General features: G+C 39.1%; 2 protein-coding genes across 4 annotated transcripts; one reads left to right on the top strand and one right to left on the bottom strand.

Annotated features, from left to right (window-relative positions):
* Positions 1-429: 429 nt before the first annotated feature.
* LOC311277959 (uncharacterized protein) lies at positions 430-13,564 on the bottom strand. Of its 3 annotated transcripts, none has more exons than XM_084388464.1 (4): positions 13,386-13,564; positions 11,632-11,887; positions 6,696-6,755; positions 449-2,273 (listed from the first exon to the last, which is right to left on the bottom strand). In XM_084388464.1, the coding sequence occupies exons 2-4, from the start codon at positions 11,747-11,749 to the stop codon at positions 1,249-1,251; spliced, it is 1,203 nt and encodes a 400-aa protein (XP_084244590.1). In that variant the 5' UTR covers positions 11,750-11,887; positions 13,386-13,564; the 3' UTR covers positions 449-1,248. The 3 variants fall into 3 exon arrangements, with proteins under 3 accessions (XP_084244592.1, XP_084244590.1, XP_084244591.1); XM_084388465.1 differs by having other exon boundaries at positions 11,632-11,882; XM_084388466.1 differs by lacking the exon at positions 6,696-6,755 and having other exon boundaries at positions 430-2,273; positions 13,386-13,561.
* LOC311277926 (uncharacterized protein) lies at positions 13,446-22,919 on the top strand. Its single transcript, XM_084388407.1, has 3 exons — positions 13,446-13,580; positions 13,759-14,019; positions 21,539-22,919. Exons 2-3 carry the CDS (start codon positions 13,902-13,904, stop codon positions 22,906-22,908), a joined length of 1,488 nt encoding a protein of 495 aa, XP_084244533.1. The 5' UTR covers positions 13,446-13,580; positions 13,759-13,901; the 3' UTR covers positions 22,909-22,919.
* Positions 22,920-23,192: the final 273 nt, after the last annotated feature.

The raw sequence follows: 23,192 nt of genomic DNA, 5'->3' as shown, positions 1-23,192 counted from the left end.
GTCTGGTCTGCGCAGCTGCCCCGGATCAGCGCCGGACGGACTGTCACTGTGGAAGCTACAGGCAAGTCTGGCGAAAAGTTGGTGCAGATCTGCATAGTGAGTGTGACTACTGCTGACTACTGAATCTGCTGATTCAAAAACAGATCTGGCACAGATGTAAATGCTGTCTGGGTAACGTCCAGCCTGCTGAATTTGGGAGCCTGGAGCACATTTGGGGAGTTTATGGTATAGGTGGATCTGTTCTGATATTTGATAGAACTCAGTTTTGATATTTCACAACACTGTTAATTACAATAACTTGACGAAAGAACTATTGTTTAAAATAGATAAAAGTCTTGAGACTTGACTTGGCCTTTAGGGACTTGTGAACATGTCTGCTGCATATCAAGGGTTAAACTATTAATAATGTAGACAGACAGCAATCTCATTCAATGTCAGTCGTGTGTGGTGAAATATCATTTATTGGGCATTTAAAAGCTATATTGATAAAAATGTACAATAACAATGAGTTGGTGATCAAATAAGCAATTTAATCAAGAGTTTAATCAATAGTTTTTTGAAGCAAATACAAACATTAAGTGAATTAAGTGAAAGCGAATGAGACAGATCTCTATTTTTACTAACTTATAAGAGCCAAAGCATCTCAAGAGAAGAAGAGAAGAAAAAAAGGTCCAGTTTCAAAGATACAAGAAAGTATATCTTGCATTTGCATGGAAGAGTAGAAAAAACTACTGCTTTCCTTCAAAAAAGAGAACTGATGTGATACAAATTCATCAACAATAAAACTCTGATGTGTTTCTCTCCAGTGAATCCTTCCATGTGTTTCAGAAAGACTGAATCTCTTGATGCTGTGTTGTTTTTTCCAGTGTGGATTTTCTGGCGGTCTTTCAGTTCATCGTCTGTAGTAAAGGACTTCCTGCACTGAAACACACATCGCCGTGTCTTTTCTGCTGTAATATTACGAATGAATCTTCTCCTTTGTGTGAATCTTCAGGTGTTTCTACAGGACTTGATGCCCAATGAAACTGTTTTCCGCACTGATCACAGTTAAATGGTCTTTCTTCAGAATCAGAAGCAGATGTGATTTCAGAGTGAAAGCCTGAGCCGCTTCTTCCCAGTGTAAACTCTCATGTGAATCTTCAGACTTGATTCTCAATGTGATCACAGGCTTTGTTGATGTGGTTTCTCCACTGTATGGATCTTCATGTGTATCTTCAGGTGACTTTTAATAGTGAAACTCGTTCCACACTAATCACACGTGTGCGGCTTCTCTCCAGTGTGGATCCTCTCATGTGTTTTCAGATGTTGTGAGTGACTGAATCTCTTGTCACAGTGTGAACACTTGTAAGGTTTTTCTCCAGTGTGGATCCTCTCATGTCTTTTCAGATGTTCTGACCGATTGAATCTCTTGTTACAGAGTAAACACTTAAAAGGTTTTTCTCCAGTGTGAATTCTCTGGTGCCGTTTTAAACATATCGCTATAGTAAAAGTCTTCTCACACTCAAAGCACACATACTCTCTTACACCAGAATGAGTTTTCTCATGTCTTTGTAAAGATTTCAGCACTGAAAAACTCTTTCCACATACAGAACATGAATGTGGCTTCTCCTTTGTATGAACTGTCAGGTGTGTCTTCAGGTTTGATGCCAAAAGAAATGTTTTGCCACATTGATCACATGTGAACAGCTTCTCTCCGGTGTGGATCCTCATGTGAACCTCAAGACTTTGTTTGTATGGGAAACTCTTCCCACATTGATGACATGTAAATGGCTTTTCTCCAGTGTGAACTCTCATGTGAATCTCCCGATTTTGTTTGCATGTGAAACTCTTTCCACATTGATTACATGAGAACGACTTCTCTCCAGTGTGAACTCTCATGTGAATCTCAAGATTTTGTTTCCATGTGAAACTCTTTCCACATTGATCACATGAGAACGACTTCTCTCCAGTGTGAACTCTCATGTGACGCTCAAGATTTAGTTTGTTTGATAAACTTTTTCCACATTGATCACATGTGAAAGGCTTCTCTCCAGTGTGAACTCTCATATGACGCTCAAGTTTTTGTTTGGTTGGGAAATTCTTTCCACACTGAGTGCAGGTGAATGATTTCTTGGCTCTTCTTTTCTTTAAAAAAGGTTTTTCTCCAGGTTTGACATGATGTTTCTCCTCCACTTCACTCAGTTCTTCACTCTCCTCCTTCACTTCACTTAGTTCTTCACTCTCCTCCTTCACTTCACTCAGTTCTCCACTCTCCTCCTTCACTTCCATCAGCTCTGAAAAAAAAAAAAAAAGTTTAATTGCATTTTCAGTACATCAAAATTCAAAGAGAGAAATATGATTATTAAGTGAAAGGACATAAAGTGAGCCCTAAAATATTCCCATCATTTTTGATGAGTTTTTATGAATTAAATACGCATGTCCCTGAAAATCTCCATGAATGAGGAACATAGATCTTCCCATAATTACTTTTAAAACATTATAGGTACAAATCCCATGTTTCTGTCAAGAGAACTATTAAACTATTTGATCAATGACACACTTATCTAATGTAATAAACACATTAAACATACAGGGCCCTATTTTAACGGTCTGAAACGCAAGTATCAAGCGCTAAACGCAAGTAACTTTGTGGGCGGGTCTTGGGCGCTGTTGCTATTATACCGGCAGGATAAATGACTCTTGCGCCCGACGCAAATCTAAAATGGGTTGGTCTGAAGTAGCTTTATTATTCATAGGTGTGGTTTGGGCATAACCTGAAATAAACCAATCAGAGCGTCATCTCACATTCCCTTTAAGAGCAGGCGCGCTTGTTCTATAGCGGATTCCTATTATAACGGTGGATTTGCCAGACGCACGACAGGAGCGGTTCACAGCCGAAGTGACCGACGTTCTTGTCAGGGCCGTAGAAGACGAAGAAGTGACATTGGGGATGGAGAAACACACCCAAATGAACTTCGGTTAAACAGGCGTATGATAATTTGGGTAAATGTGTAAGCTAGATGTATGCTTTTATAATAAACTGTCTATCTATCTATCTATCTATCTATCTATCTATCTATCTATCTATCTAACTATCGTAATGTATGATTTGCAAAAATGAAAACTGCTGCTTCTGTGTAGATGAGAGAATCAAAGTGTAAGATAAGATAAGATAAGATAAGATAAGATAAGATAAACCTTTATTCGTCCCACAGTGGGGAAATTTCTGTGTTATAGCAGCAAAAATTAAGAAATAAAAATAAATGCAAAAAAAATAAAAAAGAGAATATACACATACTATAATAACAGTATATACAGTATATATACGGGGGGGGGGATTAGGGTTGGGCGATGTCCCCTAAATTGGCAGTTGACGATGTTTACAGTAAAACATCGCGATGGACGATGATATCGTCGGGGGGGAGGGGGGGGTGCTACGGAATCGCGCTGACCATCACGAAGAGAGAGAGAGAGTACTTCTACTGTGTTTACGCCACGGGAATACTCGGCTTGGCATTTTGAAATATTTATATGTTTATTTGGCCGTTTAGGCTCGCAACCGAAGACAAAGACTATATGCTTGTCCGTGTTGCGCTCGGAGCGCGCACAGCATCCCGTCAGTACAATTCAGGTTTCTTTCGCGACTTATCGCGCTTTTAATATTTCTTTTCAATATAAAGCACATCCTGCTCTTTTCTTTCTCATTCAGTCATGTTTTATTATTAATAACTTTAAACAGAATCGTCAACTGAAATCTGCGCGGATTATCAACAATACGACACATTTATAGGACATAAAGGGTCTCTGCGGCAAAAGTGAAAGTACAAGCGGCCAGCGGGTGAAATGTTTCGAAATGTCGCTTTAAAACAGTAAAGCACCTGTTTCAATAAAAGGATATATTAAAGTTTATATTGCCTACTTTTACATTTTCGCTGCTGTTCTAAAATGATTTTCATCACCTTAAACAAGCAGCAGCTGCTTGAATCCCAGTGCAGGAGCTGTAACTGTTAGGTTACCACAGAAACGTAAGCGGTTAGTTGATTGCTGTGATGACTCGTGACACTCGCGAACAGCACTGAACACACAAGTCTTAAATTTTTTATCGTTCGTTGGTAAAGGGTGAGAGACCTTGCGAGCCAGGTGTGGCTCGCGAGCCAGGTTCCCAACCACTGGTGTACACACGAACACGAACTGCCGTGAGACTGGGCTCAGTGGGCTGGTCTCACAGGGTGGGGGCGTGGCATCACGATGGTGGCTCACCATCGTGATGTCGGTCAGCCATCACGATGGACGATGATATCGTCCATCGGCACAACCCTAGGGGGGATAAATTAAAATACGCATTTCAGGTAATATTTTAAAGTGGTATTGCCCTTAATTGTGAATACTATGGCACATAATATTGCACATGTTACATGTAATATTTCACACAGGTGATAACAGTAATAACAGTGTATTTTGGTGACTGGTCTACTGGGAACAGCTTTGGTTGTAAAGTCTAACAACAGCAGGGAGAATGCACGTTGTGCACACGTTACATTGATTATGGCCAAGCATGCGCCCTTAAATTAGCATATGAATAACATGCGCAACACGCCACTGACTTTAAACTAGGTTTTTTCGGTCAGTGGCGGAATTGTTTTCTAAACCTGTAAAATAGCATGAGGGAACGTTTGCGCCGGAACACGCCTCCTCTTTGCGCTGAACCGCCCCGGGGAGCGCAAATGTATTTCTTAGTTAACCGACGTGTGTCTGTGGAGGGAAAAGTCTGCTGTGCACGGGTGAAAAATAGGAATGATACATGCGTCGGTGTACAAAATCAATTGCGCTGGGTGCAAGATAGGGCCCACAGTGCCAAGACGTTTTCAATTTAAGAACTGTTTTTCTTTTTTAGCTTAACTGTTGTTTATTATAACAGATGACATCATAAACAGCAGGAGATTTAATAGGCTACATACAAAATAATTATTTTGAACTGAATAATGTTTTGTACTGTATATACAAAAAAAAAGGTTTTTAAAAAAGTGAATGAAAAACGTTGTGTGTATTATTATGAAAAATGCTCATAAATACAATTTTTTAATTTGATGAAATATGGGTAACACCTCAGTATGGGGAACACATTCACTATTAACTACAACTTTTGCCTCAAACTCCTAATTTACTGCTTATTAATAGTAAGTAAGGTCGTTTTTTTTGTGTTTAAGTTTCGGTAACGGAGACTCTTCTGGTTACTGTTCTTTGGTTACAGGAAAACTGATAAATAGGTTAGGTTTACATCCCTGTCAGCCATTTTGGGATTCTGGAAAGCTTATTTACTTAATACAGTTTACTGTTTTTTTAGGGCTAGGTAAAAAATATTGATTTTCGATTTTAATCAATTCTCATTTTTACGAACAGATATCGATTCTTAAATCCCAAGAATCGATTAGTCTATCCTATTTTCAGTTGATGAATGAACGGAACATTGTAGCGCAGATCCATCCAATAAATCGCAATGATCTTTATGCTTTGTTACTTTTGATATGAAACAAAGTCTAAGGTTTGAAATTACGTCCATTTTATTACGAAATTCAAAAAATAAATACTGTTTTGGTGCTGTTTAATGTGGTGTGACAGAAGCACACAGTCGAACTGATCATTTCCTCTTTAATATCAGTGACAGCACAAAATAAACATGGACATCTGAAGACATGTAAAAACATACAGTAAAACTCATCTAAACACGTAACATGTCTGATGTAATTGCTTAATTAGTGTTTCAACCACAGAAAGACGTCTTGTAAACAATATGTCATGTAACGTCACATTTACCTCAGAAAAAACATATTCCATCCCCCATCACACTCTAGGTGGATTGAAGACACCTTGTATTTCATCAAACTTAAAAAAAAAAAAAAAAAACTTTCTCTTCACCGAACATGATTACATGACTCTCTACTTTTTAGCATACATACAGACTCTGCAATCTTTAATATGTCTGATTAACATTTCCCATTCCAGCTAGTGCTTTGTAATTTTACATTGATGTTTAGAATTCAGTTTTAAGTGCACTTAATACTTTGTTCTGTTCCATGGACTGGTGCCTTGTCGTGGCGGAACAGCTTGTGAGTCCCAATGACCCTGAGAGCTAAGCTGGCGGGACCTTGTACCCCTGGTAGCTTCAAGCAAGCAAGCCAGCCAGGTCAAAGGCGAGAGACCAGACGAAACCCAGTCCACCCTGCTAGCCCGGCAGCAGGGTCTGGTATGCTGAGTATCAGAGCGCGCTTTGTGTCACGGCACCCGAGTAGGTCTGTCTCAGCCGCCCGATGAGCAGAAGAGCACCTTGCCAATGGTCACGGGGCAATACACCTAGTCAGCTGGTCACTGTGGGGCAACTCATAACTACACCAACCGTCACACACCTGTGTTCCGTTGGAATCTGTAGCATTGAGTGCAGAGGTGGAAGTTTGACCAGGGCACACATCCTTTCACTTAATTTTTTTGCCCGGGCGCTCTCTACTCATCTCATCTCTCCATTATGACGTCTAACATTCAGCCTCCACGACTGGCAACTCGGGAGCACTCTGTCCTTAAGAGTGCTGTTGTTGCTCGGCAAGGTTCGCGTGTACGGCAGACGCGACCTGGTCGTCATCCTGCAACTGTCGCATACACCTCCATCGCATGCTGGAATGTGCGTTCTCTTGGCGTTATTTCTGACATGGACTGCGTCTCACCTCGTAAATCAGAATTGGCACAGCAGCATTCAGGTGGCAGTAGGTTGTAGGGCTCACAATCTGTAAACGTGTATATAGTTTTATTTTAGAATACAATTTGAATTAACAAGATACTCATTCCCTGTGTTGGCTTATTTATAAATATAATATGTTTGTATTTACATGTATAGGATCCATTTCTTATGCATGATCCATTTGAATATATCAATATGTGTGTATATATTATATTATAAATATAAATATAATGAAGACTTCAGATGTAAAAGCCTCTAAGTGCCAACTGAAATTTTCTTCTAGAATTATCATTTTTATCAAGCTTATATATTTATGTTCAGTTATTTCACTAATGGTAATGAAAATGAGCTATTGCCATTAAAATTAAATTTAAAATTGGCATTAAAATTCAACTAGAAAAATGCATTTCCGGGGGAACTGCAAAGTGTGCTTGCTCGGGTGCGGTTCACTAACGTTAGCAGGTAGTGGATAAGGGTGCGTTGAAGTTTGCTTGATCTGAGAATTTCAACAATAGTACTTTTTTCAAGATTGTGCAAAAAGGTGAAAATTCATGTGCATTAAGAGACATGTCTGCAATGTAGACTAGTGCCAATGGCGTTGTTTATGTGGCTTGGTTGTTGGTTTTGAAATAATTGGTTATGAATATACAGCAGAGAGTGGGAGTGTTTTGGGTGATGAAATAGTATTGAAAAGAAGTTGACAGTCTTAATTTACTGTATCCAATAAGCCAATACAAAACTCACCCAGCTGTTCTGTGGTTGAGTGTTCCCTTTGATTAGGAACAAATTTACTATCTCAAATTAAGGTCTACCGTAATTAGCGATGCTTTGATTGCTGCTGTCAAGATGGTTGTCATCACCTACAAAGAAACACTGATTTTTATAGCCTACCGTCAGTCCTCATATTGTAATTAAATGAAAAACGCTATCAGTTCACTATTAGCTTATTCTAGCGATGCAATCGCAACAACATGGATAACGCTGTTTGGCCTTGCCTAACTTTATATGACATATGCGCCATATGCGAGAGTTACACATCCCGCTGCCATTTCAGGGCTTGAATTTTGGTGTGGGAATGTGGGGATTGCGCATAATTTAAAACATTCCCGCAAGGTTAGCTTTTATAGAGCGAGAAATTCCCGCACAAATATATTCGCTTCATCTCAGAGCAAATGATTAAAAAATAAATTCACAGATGCGAGAAAAAAGATGTCAAGCTGTCTTTTATTTTCGAATTTAATTCTTCAATCAGCGCTGGACCGGCATTCTCTGTCTTTCGCTGAGCCCTGGCCGTAGACAGATCATGTTTCACGCTGTCAATGCAGTGGTCTGCGTTGCGCTGAACTAATTCACACTATCGAGTGTAGATGCAGCATTCTAACATTGAGTCATAATGAGCTGTTTGTGAAGAAATGATCCGCTTCCAAATTATGTCATTTTAATCACCAAATTGAAACATTAAAAAACAATTTGCTCTTTATGGTGTGCGAGTGATAGAGCGCGGCAGCAACGAACCAACTGATCAGCTCGCAGCGTAACAACATTGAATGCTCGGCCAAACAGCTGAACAGCCTTATTATTTTTCATCTCCATAAATATATCTAGTAGTAAAGCTAATGCAAGGGCTAGAAATCAATTAATCTTTTGCTGATACTTCCTTGTCATCATGGAGAGCGCAGTTCATGGTTGCATAACTTGCATAGCAACGACAGACGCCACGGGAGAGCAAGCTTGTTTTTCGCGCTTTCCACTTGTTTTTACACATCTAAGGTGCGTTCCATTCGACAGGGTCCATACGCAGTGTTCACTGCTCCCCTACTCCCTGAGCACGGTATATCAGTTGAAGTGGACTTCACTGACAATAACTGCTCATTTAAAACGCCCTGCAAACGTCATCAAAAGCAAAGTCGCGCAGATTATGATATAACATAAATATATATAAGACTACATCATATTTTAATTTGTATTATTATATTATATATTTACAATTATATTGCACTATTTTACAACTACCTAAAATAAAATCACTTTACTTCACAAACAAGCTAAGCTGGCTGCATTCACTGAGGTAAATTATAATCATCAAAAATAGTACATGTAATATTCACAACAATAACCGTTAAAAATGGGGGGGGGGGGGGGGTTGCCAAATAATGTAAAATTTTGTAATGTTTTTATTTTTTTATTTTATCTTGTACATCCTCACATTGGAGACTAGAGTTAATGTACAAAGTTTGGTTTCGATACGTGACAGCGTTCCTGAAATATTAACTACTTCCTGTTTTGGCGACTACGCCGCCGATTTCGTTTGGCTGTGACGGGCAAACGCTTCCGAAAATCAAAAATCCTTCTAGTAACTTTTGTGAGGCTTGGTCCAAGGATCATGTACGTCTAGTTTCGTGAAGTTCAGACCAAATTTGTGACCTGTGAAACTTTAGTTTCGCTTTCTGTTCAATCCACTATGTCATCTTCGCGAGCAACTTACACCGGTGCTGACCGTACGTTTTAAAGTTGGAACGGTGTCTCTGTCTCAAAGGGCCTAGGCGCAGGAGCTGGCCAAAAATTTTCTCCCGGGAATAATAATAATAATAAGAATAAGAAGAAGAAAACTTAAGAAGAACAATAAGTGTGCTGCTTTCAGCAAGCACACTTAATAATAAGAAAACTTAAGAAGAACAATAAGTGTGCTGCTTTATATTGAATTTTTTTAATGCCCTTGAAGCCAATTTTCTTTTTGCACATAAGATTAAGGTCTGAACTTACTATAACCATTATTTTTAGAAGATTTTTTTTTAAATTCCTATATAATTATTTACATTTTTTAGATGAAGTCCATAAAAAATTATCATTACCGTAACATGACATAATTATTGATTAGCGGACCCCCACCTGCTGTTAGCATCCCATTGACTCCCATTCATTTTGGCGTCACTTTGACAGCGAATAACTTTACATCTGAGGCGTTTAAAGACATTAGTTATTTCTAAAGAAACACGACAATGTATAAAAGGCTCCATTACCTTGTATCTTACGTTATGGCCCCGTAGATGCAGTTTTTGTACAAATAGGCTAACGATTGTGTCATAACCACGCGACTCTCTGTCGCACAGTAGAGAATTACCGTATGGACAGGAGGAGAAGCTTGCGAGCAATCGGAGGGACGTGGAGGCAAAATGTCAAAATAATTAATCAGAATACTTAGCAAAAGTTTCTCCTGCTCCAGCTCATGGACAGCTCCTACTCACACTCTCCATCTCTGCAAGTTTCGGAAGGGAATGATTCAGATTTCGCTTGGCACAGCTACTAGAAGACAGACGGGTTGCTCACGTCACATCTATGTCGTCAAGCTCAGTTTGAGTCTGCGCAGTACGCTCGACCATCAGGAAGTGAGAGCTTCTGACTTACTTCACTTGTCTCCATTGAAACCTATGGGGTCGCTGTGTCCAGTTTATATACTGTCTATGATTAGAATGTATTTATATTTATTTTACTACTTCCTTTTTTTTCCACTTTTGTCCTTTACCTTTTTTGTTATTATTATTTTATTACCTGTTTATTTATTTGTTTGGTTGTTTACTTATTTTCTTTACACCCTGTATCATAAAAATAATAAATAAATCATACAAAAAAGAAAACCATATTCAGTGACCATAACTCGTTAGTCAGCTAGAAAAATCAATTCTAGAGAGGAGCATGTTGATAAACATATGCACCACATTACATATGCATTATAATTTTTAATGTTCAATATTTAATGCATGTTTGAATAAATCTGTAAAGTTTTTATGACAGCCATTTTTAAATGTGTAAAAATATTATGTAATTTTAAAGTTAGTATGACTTTATTATTATGAAAAACATCCTTGAATGTAATTTAAGTGTTTGTATATAAATCAGTAAATTTTAGCCTTCACTATTATAGTAGTGTATTACCAACTGATTCCCATGTGTAGTTTACAGCATTATTTGAGAGATTTTCTTTCCTTAAGAACATGTGCCATGTACTTAATCTGATATACAGTATATCAAAAACAATCGATATTGAATCACAAGCTTGTGAATAGAAATCTAATCGAAAATTGTGTCGATACCCAGCAAACTATTAGCCTGGCTCCGCCCTCCTACGTACTTCCGCTCAATTTCATTTTCCTTCAGTACTACGTCTGGGACTGCTGTATATTCTTAGGTTTCCAGAATCAAATTTTTTGTAGGACCAATCAGCGAATAGAGGGAGTGGCTGAGAACGATGACGTTGATGTGATCACACACATGACTAGCGTCGGCCAATAGTGAGCCTACGTGTGACGTACAACACACAGACGCGCTGCTTTATCAAGACTCGAGGAACAGAGAGAAGGAAATGAATAGTGGAATAAAGTCGTTTTTTTTTTTTTTTTTTTTTTTCGCACAAAAAGTATTCTCGTCGCTTTATAAACTTTATAAAAGACAGACATCTTATTCTAAACATAATCCTCTGATCATTCGGACGACCACACGTTAGCGATTGGTTATGGCAGATCCTGAGTGACTCTGGGCAGATCCAATAGTTTTGAACTTTAACAGAGAACCCGCCTTCAAGGAAGTAAACGTTTCTCAATGGAGCGAGGCCAGACTCTCTGTACAAATGAAATGTACAAGAGTCTGGTAGAACCAGGCTAGCAAACTATATTGAGAAATGTCAAAATGTTTGGTAACATGGTTGCAAAAAAAATGTGAGCCAGTTATAAATGTAAAATAAAAGAGCTAAATATTTAGTTAGACCTGATGTTGACAATCAATATAACAATTAATTGTTGTAAACAAACAAGAACATTTTGTACCATTTCATAGTTCAACTGTTTATCTAAATGTGAAGAAGTGCTTGAATGTTTCTAACATGAATGTTTTTCAGCATCATGAATGAATGAAGAATAAACACCAACCTCTTTGTTCTTCAGTATCTTCAGTGTGTTTCATTCTGCAGGGTTCTGGATCACTCATGTCCTCACATTCCTTTTTAATAAACTCAGTCTTTACAGATATCAGCTCTTCCTGATGCATTGCTGCTCGTCTTCACTTGTAGCTGATGGGAATATCTCAGCATTTAATGGAGAATTACAGTGAGAGGAGCTTCACTGATGATGTGACTGATATGGGAGGAGCTTCACTGATGATGTGACTGATGTGGGAGGAGCTGATCTGCAAAAATCAAAGTTTACTAAGTTTGTTTTAAAATTATATGACACATCGAAGTTTACAGGCTTGTTCGACTTCATGCAGCTCTGCGCAGACCGATCGGCGGCTGACTTGAAGCAGTGCATGCCGGTTAGAAATTTTGTCCAACTTGATACAGTGCCGACGCCACGTGACTGTGACGTATACCATCAAAGTACCTCTAGAGTGATTCGAGAGTAGCCGGAGAACTCAGCCAGCGCAGCTTCTCAAGAGCGGCTGCATGAGCTGTGATGACGACACAGCTGTTCCACGATGGCCAGTTTCACCGCATGACAATTGTCACATGTGTTTTGTGTTTATACCAACACCTTTAGTTCCTCTAAAGCTCACAAATCAGTTTTTTTTTTTTTTTTTTTATAACAGTGAACACTCTTTTCATGTAGTTGCGATGTTATATTGTGTCATGTTTATCTAATTAAAACGGATTAAAATCAAGCGACGAGAATAGGCTACTTTTTATACCCAAAAATAAGCAGCGCTTCTGGGTTGTACGTCACACGCATCACACACATGACCAGCGTCGGCCAATAGTGAGCCTACGCTCTGACGTACAACCCAGAATCGCTGCGCTATTACACTACGTGAACTCACTCAGAGGCCTAAACAGAAGAAAATCAATAGTTGAATACATTTTTTTTTTTTTTTCGTACTAAAACTATTCTCGCCGCTTGATAAACTTATGGTTGAGCCACTGTAGTCACTTGGACTATTTTAAACTTTGTCTTTACTAACTTTCTGGGCCGGCAAGTTTCAATTAGTTACTGTTACAAGTTACTGTTGCACATTCGTATTTAAAAACTGTAATGCCTTTTATCTAACAAAATTGTTTCTGGATATTAAGTTTTAAAGAGATTATTTTATATATATATATTTTTTTTATATTCCTAAATGTATTTGTTGCACTGTTTCTTATACAGTTAGGCTATATTGCAAAACTAAAATACCCTTTTCAGTTTAGTGTTAGATTTGTGGCTGTGGCTAAATAATATATTACTGTCAAATGTATGTCAGATAATACAAACACTCTAGTTCACTGTATGTATTTGTTCATGTTTTATCAAGGGATGAGTCTGAAAACACGGCATAAAATAATTATATCATGGCGACAGGTAACGTTACATTAAACATGGTTCTAACTTCTATGTAAACATTTTCTTTGTTGCGTTTAAACCATGATAGTTAGTCTAGTAATGTGCTCATAATCTGACGACAGATAATTTGGCTACATTTGTTTTGTAGAGTGTGTGTGTGTGTGTGTATGTGTGTGTGTGTGTGAGAGAGAGAGAGAGAGAGAGAGAGAGAGAGAGAGAGAGAGAGAGAGAGAGAGGATCAAATAATCCCTCCTAGGATCCCTTTGTGTTTTAACATAAACAGTAGCATATTAGCATAAGCAGTAACGTTAGCATTTACAAATAACAGCGTAGGCTATATCAAAATAATGAGACATCTACAAAAAACATACCGTTCTGAAACGTCCTGTAACCGCTGTTCGTGTACAAGTTCTGCTCGATTCCTCTCCACTAATATACTGTAAGTCTGATGCTGGTTGAAATTGATGAGGCAATATTGACGCCTGTGTTTACAATACACCGGAGAACATGCAACTGTTATGGTTATGGTAACCGACGTGGCGTTTCCGGACAGCGTGAACTAGGAGGTTAGTGAATCACACACACTGGGCCAAGCTGACCAATCAGAGCCCATCGTGTATTTCTAAGGGAGAGGCTTCTTATAGCCAGGAAATCATCAGACCGGTTTGCGAGAAGGGAAATGCTTAGATGTGATATTTAGTACAAAAACAAACTCAGTAACTGATATATTTTTTATTTTTGCAGATCAGCTCCTCCCACTGCAATTCATCATCAGTGAAGCTCCTCCCACAACAATCACATCATCAGTGAAGCTCATCCCACATAGATTCACCAATAAATGCTGGAATATTCCCATCGCCATCGGCTACAAGTGAAGACGAGCAGCAATGCATCAGGAAGAGCTGATATCAGTAAAGACTGAGTTTATTAAAGAGGAAAGTGGGGACATGAGTGATCCAGAACCCTGCAGAATGAAACACACTGAAGATACTGAAGAACAAAGAGGTTGGTGTTTATTCTTCATTCATTCATGATGCTGAAGAACATTCATGTTAGAAACATGTTTGTTATATTTATATATGGTTTAACAATTCTTTGCAACAATGTTGCCAATATTTTAGACATTTTTCAATATAGTTATTATTACAATTATTTTAGCAATAAACAGTTAACACCAAACTGTATCAAGTATTATGGACTTTCCAGAATGGCTGACATGGTTGTAATCATAACTTGAGCAAACTCGGATTAATAGTAACTAATTTTGTATTTCTCATAAATTATAGAAGTTATTCATATGTATTGAGATTCTTCTTCTTATAATAACTTTGGTATCCGGTCAACACTGTACAGTTTGTACAGACAATGGATTGAGATTATTTTCTTGTCCTCCCATCATGTGTAGAAAGAGCCCAGATGATGTCACTTCCTGGGTGCCACAATTTTAAGAAATAGCCTACTCTGTTTTTGAAAGGAGGAAAATCATGTCAGAAGTAACAGGGATGAGAGAAACATGTAGGACAGATAATAGGCTACTAATACAAAATTGTTAAATTAGAACAAGTTAAAGCCGCGGTCAGTCTAGACTTTCCGCATGTGAAGTTTCTCAGTATAAATATTTAATGGCAATTAACCAATTTTTAGATAATCAGTTTCCTCAAATGAAATTAGTTAACTTGGGTTTTAATTCAGTGCATGGCATTATTAACATACTGTGAAGATTTCAGTAAATAACTGTACATTCACAGCTGCTCTTGGTTTGCTGGGTTTACAGAATAATTGTAGTTTATGGTTTACGGTACTCTTGTAAATGTACAGGTTTACTGGCTGTGGCTACCAAAATTGGCAGTAAGTTTCTGTAAATTTTACAGCATTTTTTTGCTGTGGGAACTCAATGGAAGGATAAGCCTAGTGTGGCCGGCCCTTAATAAGTTAAAAAGTTTAGTAACAAATTAAATATCAGTGTACAAGTTGGTGTCAAAATATGGCAGTATTGTATATTTTAATGATAATATTGTGTTATAGGCACTCTAGTTCACCTCCTTGTATGTTGTGTTGAACGTAAAAGAAGACTGAGTTCCTAGTAAACAGAAATGAGTTAACACAGCAATCGTCTAAGCGTATCCTTGTGTTATATAAAAGACAAAGATATTACATATTGGCGACGAGGATAATCTTTGTTGAACCCATGTTTAGTGTGACGGGGAGAGCTGGCTACTGAATACTGCAGATCTGATGAATGTAGTGGACTCGTAGAACAACACCCGACGAAATGGCTGTGTTTATCGGTCATATGGATGCCTTTGATGAGTCAGCCGAACAGTGGGCTACTTACATAGAAAGGTTTGAACAATTTGTTGCTGCAAATGACATTGCAGATGAGAAACAAGTCGCGGTGGAAAATGGAAATGGCCACGAGGGAATCTCAACAGTTAAGTGGCTCTTTGAAAGTGAATGCACTGTCCTTGAAAGAGCAAGGAGTCAGCAAGTGCTACCGTTGAGGAAAAACGAACCACAATGAGAAAGATTGTTATTTCAAAGAGCAGCAGTGCCACAACTGTGGTAAAAAAGGCCACATTTCCAGAGTTTGTAGAATTAAAGCAAAACACATGACTGAATATAAAAAGTTAAAGTCAGTGAGGATGAAAAGTGCCCAACAGAAAAAGAGAGTGCATCAGATGAATGTGACATGACACTACTGATACGGAACTGGCACTGCATGTGATGTCTAGAAAGGAGGAATTTGTCTAAAGAATCTGTCTAAAGCCAAATGTAGAGGGAGAAATCTTGGAAATGGAATTAGACACTGGAGCTGCAGTTTCTTTGATTTCAAGATAACTTTACAATGTACGACTAGCCCATAAACCATTGGGCACGACCCCACATAGCAACATTGTTTCGGCCCACATCTGGCACTTGTGGAATGCGGATCTGGCCCACATGCAGCGTGGAATGACGGCACTTGACTGGACCGCTCCTGTTTGCCAGATCTGGGCCACAAGCTGGCCATAGCAATGCCACACGTCAGCCAAGAGCAAAGAAATAAACCAAAACTGGACCTTATCTGAGACACAAAGTCTGTGTATATTAAATATGGAGTCATTTCAGCCTTAATAAGCCTGTTAACAAGCAGAATCACTGAAGGAAAGAAGAGAAGAGAAAAAGAGATGAGCAGAAACACAAGAACTACAACTGACTTCAGACACAGCTTAGATGAAATCGACTGAAGAGAAAAGAAGACATTAAATCTGTGAAGATCTCAGCAGAGGAGGATTAAACAACTCCACAAACAGCATTACCAGCTTCACTTATTACTAACCAGACTGACTTTATTTCTGTCAGACGTCTACAGAAGTTTTTATTGAGAATTAACAGAGGTTTAACTCTGTTTCATTTGAAGTCACCATAACAGTGATTAGTGTTTCCATTATTAGGGCTCTTAACTCTTATTACATCTTTTGCCTTTCTTTGGCTGCTGTGACAGTGTGTTTGTCAAACACATTTGCAGCAGCAAAGAAAGCTAAAGTGAAATGAGATCAGGTGATGATGGTTACCTCTTGATGGTTTTAGAATCATCATGAAATAATCTGATTCACTGAGGTATTTGGAATCTAGCAATTGTGTTGATCCATTAATATTTTCACATCACAAGCTCTGTGTTACTACAGCATGAGATCCAGAAATATTATAACAGTCAGTTTAAAGCTTTTAACAAACATGAGATAAAAAAAAATTAGCTTATGCTGACACACACATATATCAACAATCAGCGTATGAATCTCAACAATGGTGACAATCACAAATATTTAGATAAACAGATCAATTCAGAACATCACTGTAAAGCTACTAATTCATAACAAAAACAACAGCAAAAAATAAAAGCAAATATTTAGAATTAAACTAAATTATAGGACAATTCAGCTGCATAATTTATTCATTTTGCAATGCATGCTGGGAGTTTTGTACTATGCTGGTACCCAGCATGCATTTCAGCAAGGTACTTTTGATTGTCACCATTGTTGAGATTCATACGCTAATTGTTGATGTCTGTGTGTGTCATATTAAACTGACTTTTTCTTGCTCATGTTTGAAAAAGTCTTCTAACTGATTGTTGTAATATTGCTAGATCTCATGCTGCAGTAACACAGGGTTTGTGATGTGAAATTATTAATGGATCAACACAAATGTTAGATTCCAAAGACATCAGTGAAACAAGTTATTTAATGATGATTATCAAACCATCAACACCTGGGGCCGTATTCACAAAGCATTTTATCTTACCACTAGGAGTACTCCTAAATCGCACTAAAAGATTTTAGTTAGGAGTTTTCTCTTAGAAGTTATTCACAACGCCTTTCAGACCTACTCTTAGTAAAGAAAAATGACAACTCCTAAACTAAGAGTGAGTCTTCGTTGCTATGGATGACGTCATTACTCATGCACGAGCATGACTGAAGTGACCACCTTGATTGGCTGATGATTGTAACGCGGGAATGATTCCAAACACCTCCACTACGATGATGAGTGACAGGTGACAGGTCTGAGAATGCGTGCGCTATACAAGTATTGCGAAGGACGGAAGATGATGAATAACTGAATAAATAGCCTAAATGAATAAAGAGTAAGGCAAAACAAATAGCCTAGTAGCCTAATGAAACATATGGATTGATGCGATATCTTTGCAACATTATCGAATTAATCTGTCACTGCCTACGTTTGCAAAGAGAAGAACATTTTAATTTGATTCACAATGAAACGTTACAAATAGTTTACATGCAATGAGTAGCCTATAGTTTTGGTTGTTGTTGGTGGCGTTATTGTGCCTACAATGCAAAATTGTTCCCTCGCGATTGGAAGCTCCTGTAGCCACCGCGTACGCATTTCAAAACATTGCAACGTGAAATGCCACAAAAAGCGGTTTGTGAATAGGTCTTAGTGAGTTAGGAGTCCTCTCGACTTCTTTTAAACTGTCCCAGGCTTAGGTGCTACTTTTAGGGCTAAAACGCTTCGTGAATTACTCTTAGTCAAAAAATATTAGGAGTCCTAAAATTACGAGTGACATGCCCATTATTTTTAGGAGTTGCTCCTAAATTCGCCAGTTAAGAGCTACTTTTAGCCTTAAAATTCTTTGTGAATACGGCCCCTGATCTCACTTCACTTTAGCTTTCTTTGCTGCTGCAAAAGTGTTTGACAAACACACTGTGTCTCCAGTAGAGGTCATCGTAGTCAAAGTGACAATGAACAAACAGAAGACAAAATTACCACTCTATGTCGTGGAAGGAGATGCCCCACCACTATTCAGGAGGGAGTGGCTCAAGAAAATGAAGCCGAACTGGCGTGGAATTAAGAGTGTGGGTAAAGGTTCAATGGAAACAGTGCTGGCAAAGCACAAAAATGTCTTCAGGAAAGGACTGGGCTTGCTAAAAGGTATTGAGGCTACAGTGTCACTCATACCACAGTTTCAGCCACGATTTTGTCAAGCACACAATGTCCCCTATGCACTGAAGCCGAAAGTGGAGGCAGAAATAAATCGCCTATTGGAGCTGGGGGTCATCTACCCTATGACATGCAGCGAATGAGCTACCCTTATTGTACCAGTTGTTAAAAGGAATGGGGATGTGAGGATTTGTGGAGTTTTTAAGGTGACAGTGAATCCGGCCCTTTGTGTTGAACGTTACCCGATTCCACAAATAGAGGACTCATTCTAATCAATGGCATGGGGCCAACGCTTCACCAAACTGGACCTCTCAAATGCTTACTTACAAGTGCCCTTGGCAGAAAGCTCATGCAAATGTCTCACTATCACCACGTCAAAGGGGCTGTTCTGTTACAATCGTTTACCATTTGGTATTGCTTCAGCTCCTGCAATTTTTCAAAGGGCGATGGACTAGATAAACTATTACAGTCAATTTATCCCTAATCTTGCATCAGTATTAGCACCCCTCAATGCTCTTCTGTGTAAAGGAAAGCAGTGGCTGCGGTCTCTTGAGTGTGAGGATGCGTTCGACAAGGTAAAAAAATGTTTGCTGTCGCAAAGCGTATTGACACATTATAATCCACAGTTACCAATCAGACTGGCCTGTGATGCATCACCATACGGTGTGGGCGCCGTCATCTCACACATCCTACCAGACGGGCTGGAAAAACTAATAGCCTTTGCCTCGAGAACATTGACATCTTTACGGGCGGAAGTTTACATTGCTTATGGACCACCGTCCGCTGACAACAGTTTTCAGTCCAACAAAAGCTATTCCATCCATGGCTGCGGCTCGTATGCAGCGCTGGACTTTGCTGTTGGCAGCTTATGATTACGATATCCAGTATAGAGTCGGTGCACACCACTGTAATGCGGATGGGTTATCATGTCTACCTCTGCCAACTGCACCTCGAGTGAAGCGGGACACAGTGGAGTTGCTTCAAGTAAAGCATCTTGATTATTTGCCAGTGCTGTGTTCAGATGTTTGTAAAGAAACAAGGTCTGACTCCACTATGTCACAAGTAATGGAGATGGTGGCAACGGGACGTTTTTCACAAGTCACAGATGCAAATAATGTGCTCACCCCGTACGTGAACAGGAAAGATGAGTTGACTACGCAACAGGGTTGCCTCATGTGGGGTTAGAGAGTGCTCATCCCTCCTAAGCTGAGAGCCAGGGTACTGGCAGAGCTGCACACTGGACATCCGGGTGTCGTAAGGATGAAGGCAGTTGCTCGTAGCTATGTCTGGTGGCCTGGTATTGATGCTCAAATTGAATATTTGTCAAAAACCTGTCACTCATGCAAGCAGATGCAAAAAGCTCCTGGTCCATTACCATTACACACTTGGAAGTGGTCAGAATCACCTTGGCAATGGATACATGTGGACTTTGCAGGTCCATTTGAAGGACACATGTACTTGGTAGTGGTGGATGCTCACTCCAAGTGGCCAGAGGTGTGTGTAATGGAGTCAACTACGTCTACCAAGACCATTCAGGTGCAGAGGGGATTATTTAGTCGTTATGGACTCCAAGAAGTGCTGGTTAGTGATAACGGGCCTCAGTTCACCTCGGAGGAGTTCCTGACATTTCTCAGGACTAATGGACTGACACACACACGTTCTGCACCTTTTCACCCAGCTACGAACGGCTTGGCTGAACGCTTGGTTCAGACATTTAAGCGGGCACTACGTTGTTCTAAGGGGCCAACTCCAATTCAACAAAGGCTGGACACCTTTCTACTGGCGTATCGAAACACCCCGCACGCCACCACAAAGGAATCGCCTGCCATGTTGTTTCTGCACCGCAGGTTGCAATCTCGCTTGGATATGTTAAAGCCTAATGTTGCCTCTGTGGTGGAAAAAAGCACAAATCAAACTGTGCCAGCAAAGTCAAGTGTGTGCTAAAGACAGAACATTTTCCGTGGGTGACAAAGTATTGGTTTGTGATAATCGGAGGGGAAAGAAGTGGACGCCTGGTGTTGTTTCAGCAAAGACAGGCCCTGTATCATACACTGTCGATGTGGGACTTTCAGTTCACTGGAGACGTCACGTTGATCAGATGTTGGCACGTCTAACTAATTGTAACAATGGAGATGAGATTGGACCAGAGGTCATTGAGGTTCCTGAGGGGAATCTGACAGATCTTTGTGAATATTCCAGGTCAGGAGAAACATCACCGCCTAGTCTCAATCCAATCCGGACTGGGTCAGCACAACCTGTGGATTCATTCCCAAGTGAAACAGGGGAGGTGTTACGCACTCCACACAAAGAGTCTAAGAGAAACCCGGAACGTGCCATTAAGCCCCCAATACGGTTTAGCCCTGGTGGTATAAGTTGATTCTTTTGTATACATTTTGACAGTCATGGCTCTGAGGTTAGTTTAAAAGAATAAGCACAACACAGTCCACTGAATGATTATAGTGTTTAATCACAGATGTTCTATATTTTTGGCATTACTATAAGTACTGTATTAGACAGGAGTATAATTGTGTCAAGCATGCTATATAGATATATATATAGAGAGAGAGATGTAAAAAAAAAACACTGTTCATGTTCTTATTAAGTGTATGTTACTATGTGGGGAGGAATATGTGATATATGCACTTAATATGTCTGTGCACTAGAGGGCGCTCTAGTTCACCCCCTTGTATGTTGTGTTGAATGTAAAAGAAGACTGAGTTCCCAGTAAACAGAAATGAGTTAACAAGGCAATCGTCTCCATGTATCATTGTGTTATATAAAAGACAAAGATATAACAAATATCACGTTATATTATCTTGTTAGTGATCACATTTTATTTAATAGTTTTCACTACAGAGAGACAGGATGTGTGCCTATAATGTTTTTAAAATAATAATTGGAATATCAATGTACCTCATTCATGAAAAGTTTCAGGGACGTATAATTAATTTACAAAAAGGCAAAAATACAATTGGATACAAATTTGGAAAGTGATTACATCAGGCCTCATGGCCTTTCACTTCATATTTCTCTTTTTGAATTTTTTGATTTGCTGAAAATGGAATCAAACTTTTTTATTTCATTTCAGACCTGATGGAAGTGAAGGAGGAGAGTGGAGAACTGAGTGAAGTGAAGGAGGAGAGTGGAGAACTGAGTGAAGTGAAGGAGGAGAGTGAAGAACTGAGTGAAGTGAAGGAGGAGAGTGAAGAACTGAGTGAAGTGAAGGAGGAGAAACATCATGTCAAACCTGGAGAAAAACCTTTAAGTCACTCAAAGACTAAAAGCACATTTTTAAAGAAAAGAAGAGCCAAGAAATCTACAACCTGCACTCAGAGTGGAAAGAGTTTCACAAACAAACATAATCATGAGACTCACATGAGAGTTCTCACTGGAGAGAAGACGTTCACATGTGATCAATGTGGAAAAAGTTTATCAAACAAACAAAATCTTGAGCGTCACATGAGAGTTCACACTGGAGAGAAGTCGTTCTCATGTAATCTATGTGGAAAGAGTTTCACATGCAAACAAAATCGGGAGATTCACATGAGAGTTCACACTGGAGAGAAGTCGTTCTCATGTAATCAATGTGGAAAGAGTTTCACATGCAAACAAAATCGGGAGATTCACATGAGAGTTCACACTGGAGAAAAGCCATTTACATGTGATCAATGTGGGAAGAGTTTCCCATACAAACAAAGTCTTGAGATTCACATAAGAGTTCACACTGGAGAAAAGCCATTTACATGTGATCAATGTGGGAAGAGTTTCCCATACAAACAAAGTCTTGAAAATCACATGAGGATTCACACCGGAGAGAAGCTGTTCACATGTGATCAATGTGGCAAAACATTTCTTTTGGCATCAAACCTGAAGACACACCTGACAGTTCATACAAAGGAGAAGCCACATTCATGTTCTGTATGTGGAAAGAGTTTTTCAGTGCTGAAATCTTTACAAAGACATGAGAAAATACACACTGATGTAAGAGAGTATGTGTGCTTTGAGTGTGAGAAGACTTTTATTTCAGTGAACTGTTTAAAACTGCACCAGATAATTCACACTGGAGAAAAACCTAACAAGTGTTCACACTGTGACAAGAGATTCAATCAGTCAGGACATCTGAAAAGACATGAGAGGATCCACACTGGAGAAAAACCTTACAAGTGTTCACACTGTGACAAGAGATTCAGTCTGTCACAACATCTGAAAAGACATGAGAGGATCCACACGGGAGAAAAACCTTTCAAGTGTTCACACTGTGACAAGAGATTCAGTCAGTCAGCACATCTGAAAACACATGAGAGGATCCACACCGGAGAGAAACCGCACATGTGTGATCAGTGTGGAAAGAGTTTCTCTTTTAAAAGTCACCTGAAGATACACATGAAGATCCATACAGTGGAGAAACCACGTTTGCAGTATTTAGTTGGATCAAACTCTTCAACTGTGTTCTTGTAACTCTTCATCTCATCTCTCTCTGCTGTGATCATGAAATACTTGTTGCTGCACTGTAAACAGAAAACTGTGAAATGTACAGTAACTTGCTGGCAGCAATTAGCAAGTAAGTTGCTGTAGTTCATTTCACAGTATGCTTACTATAAATTTAATCACAGTAACTTTAAAAATACTGTAAACATTTTGACATGTATTAATCACAGTACTGTTTCATCACCACAAATATTTTATTTATTATTTTATTATTTACTGTAATATGGATTACTGCATTAATTTTGTGTACTGTA

The sequence above is a fragment of the Rutilus rutilus genome (genome assembly GCF_951802725.1).
Source record: "Rutilus rutilus genome assembly, chromosome: 1".
NCBI lineage: Eukaryota > Metazoa > Chordata > Actinopteri > Cypriniformes > Leuciscidae > Rutilus > Rutilus rutilus.
This window is presented reverse-complemented; position numbering and strand designations above follow the sequence as displayed.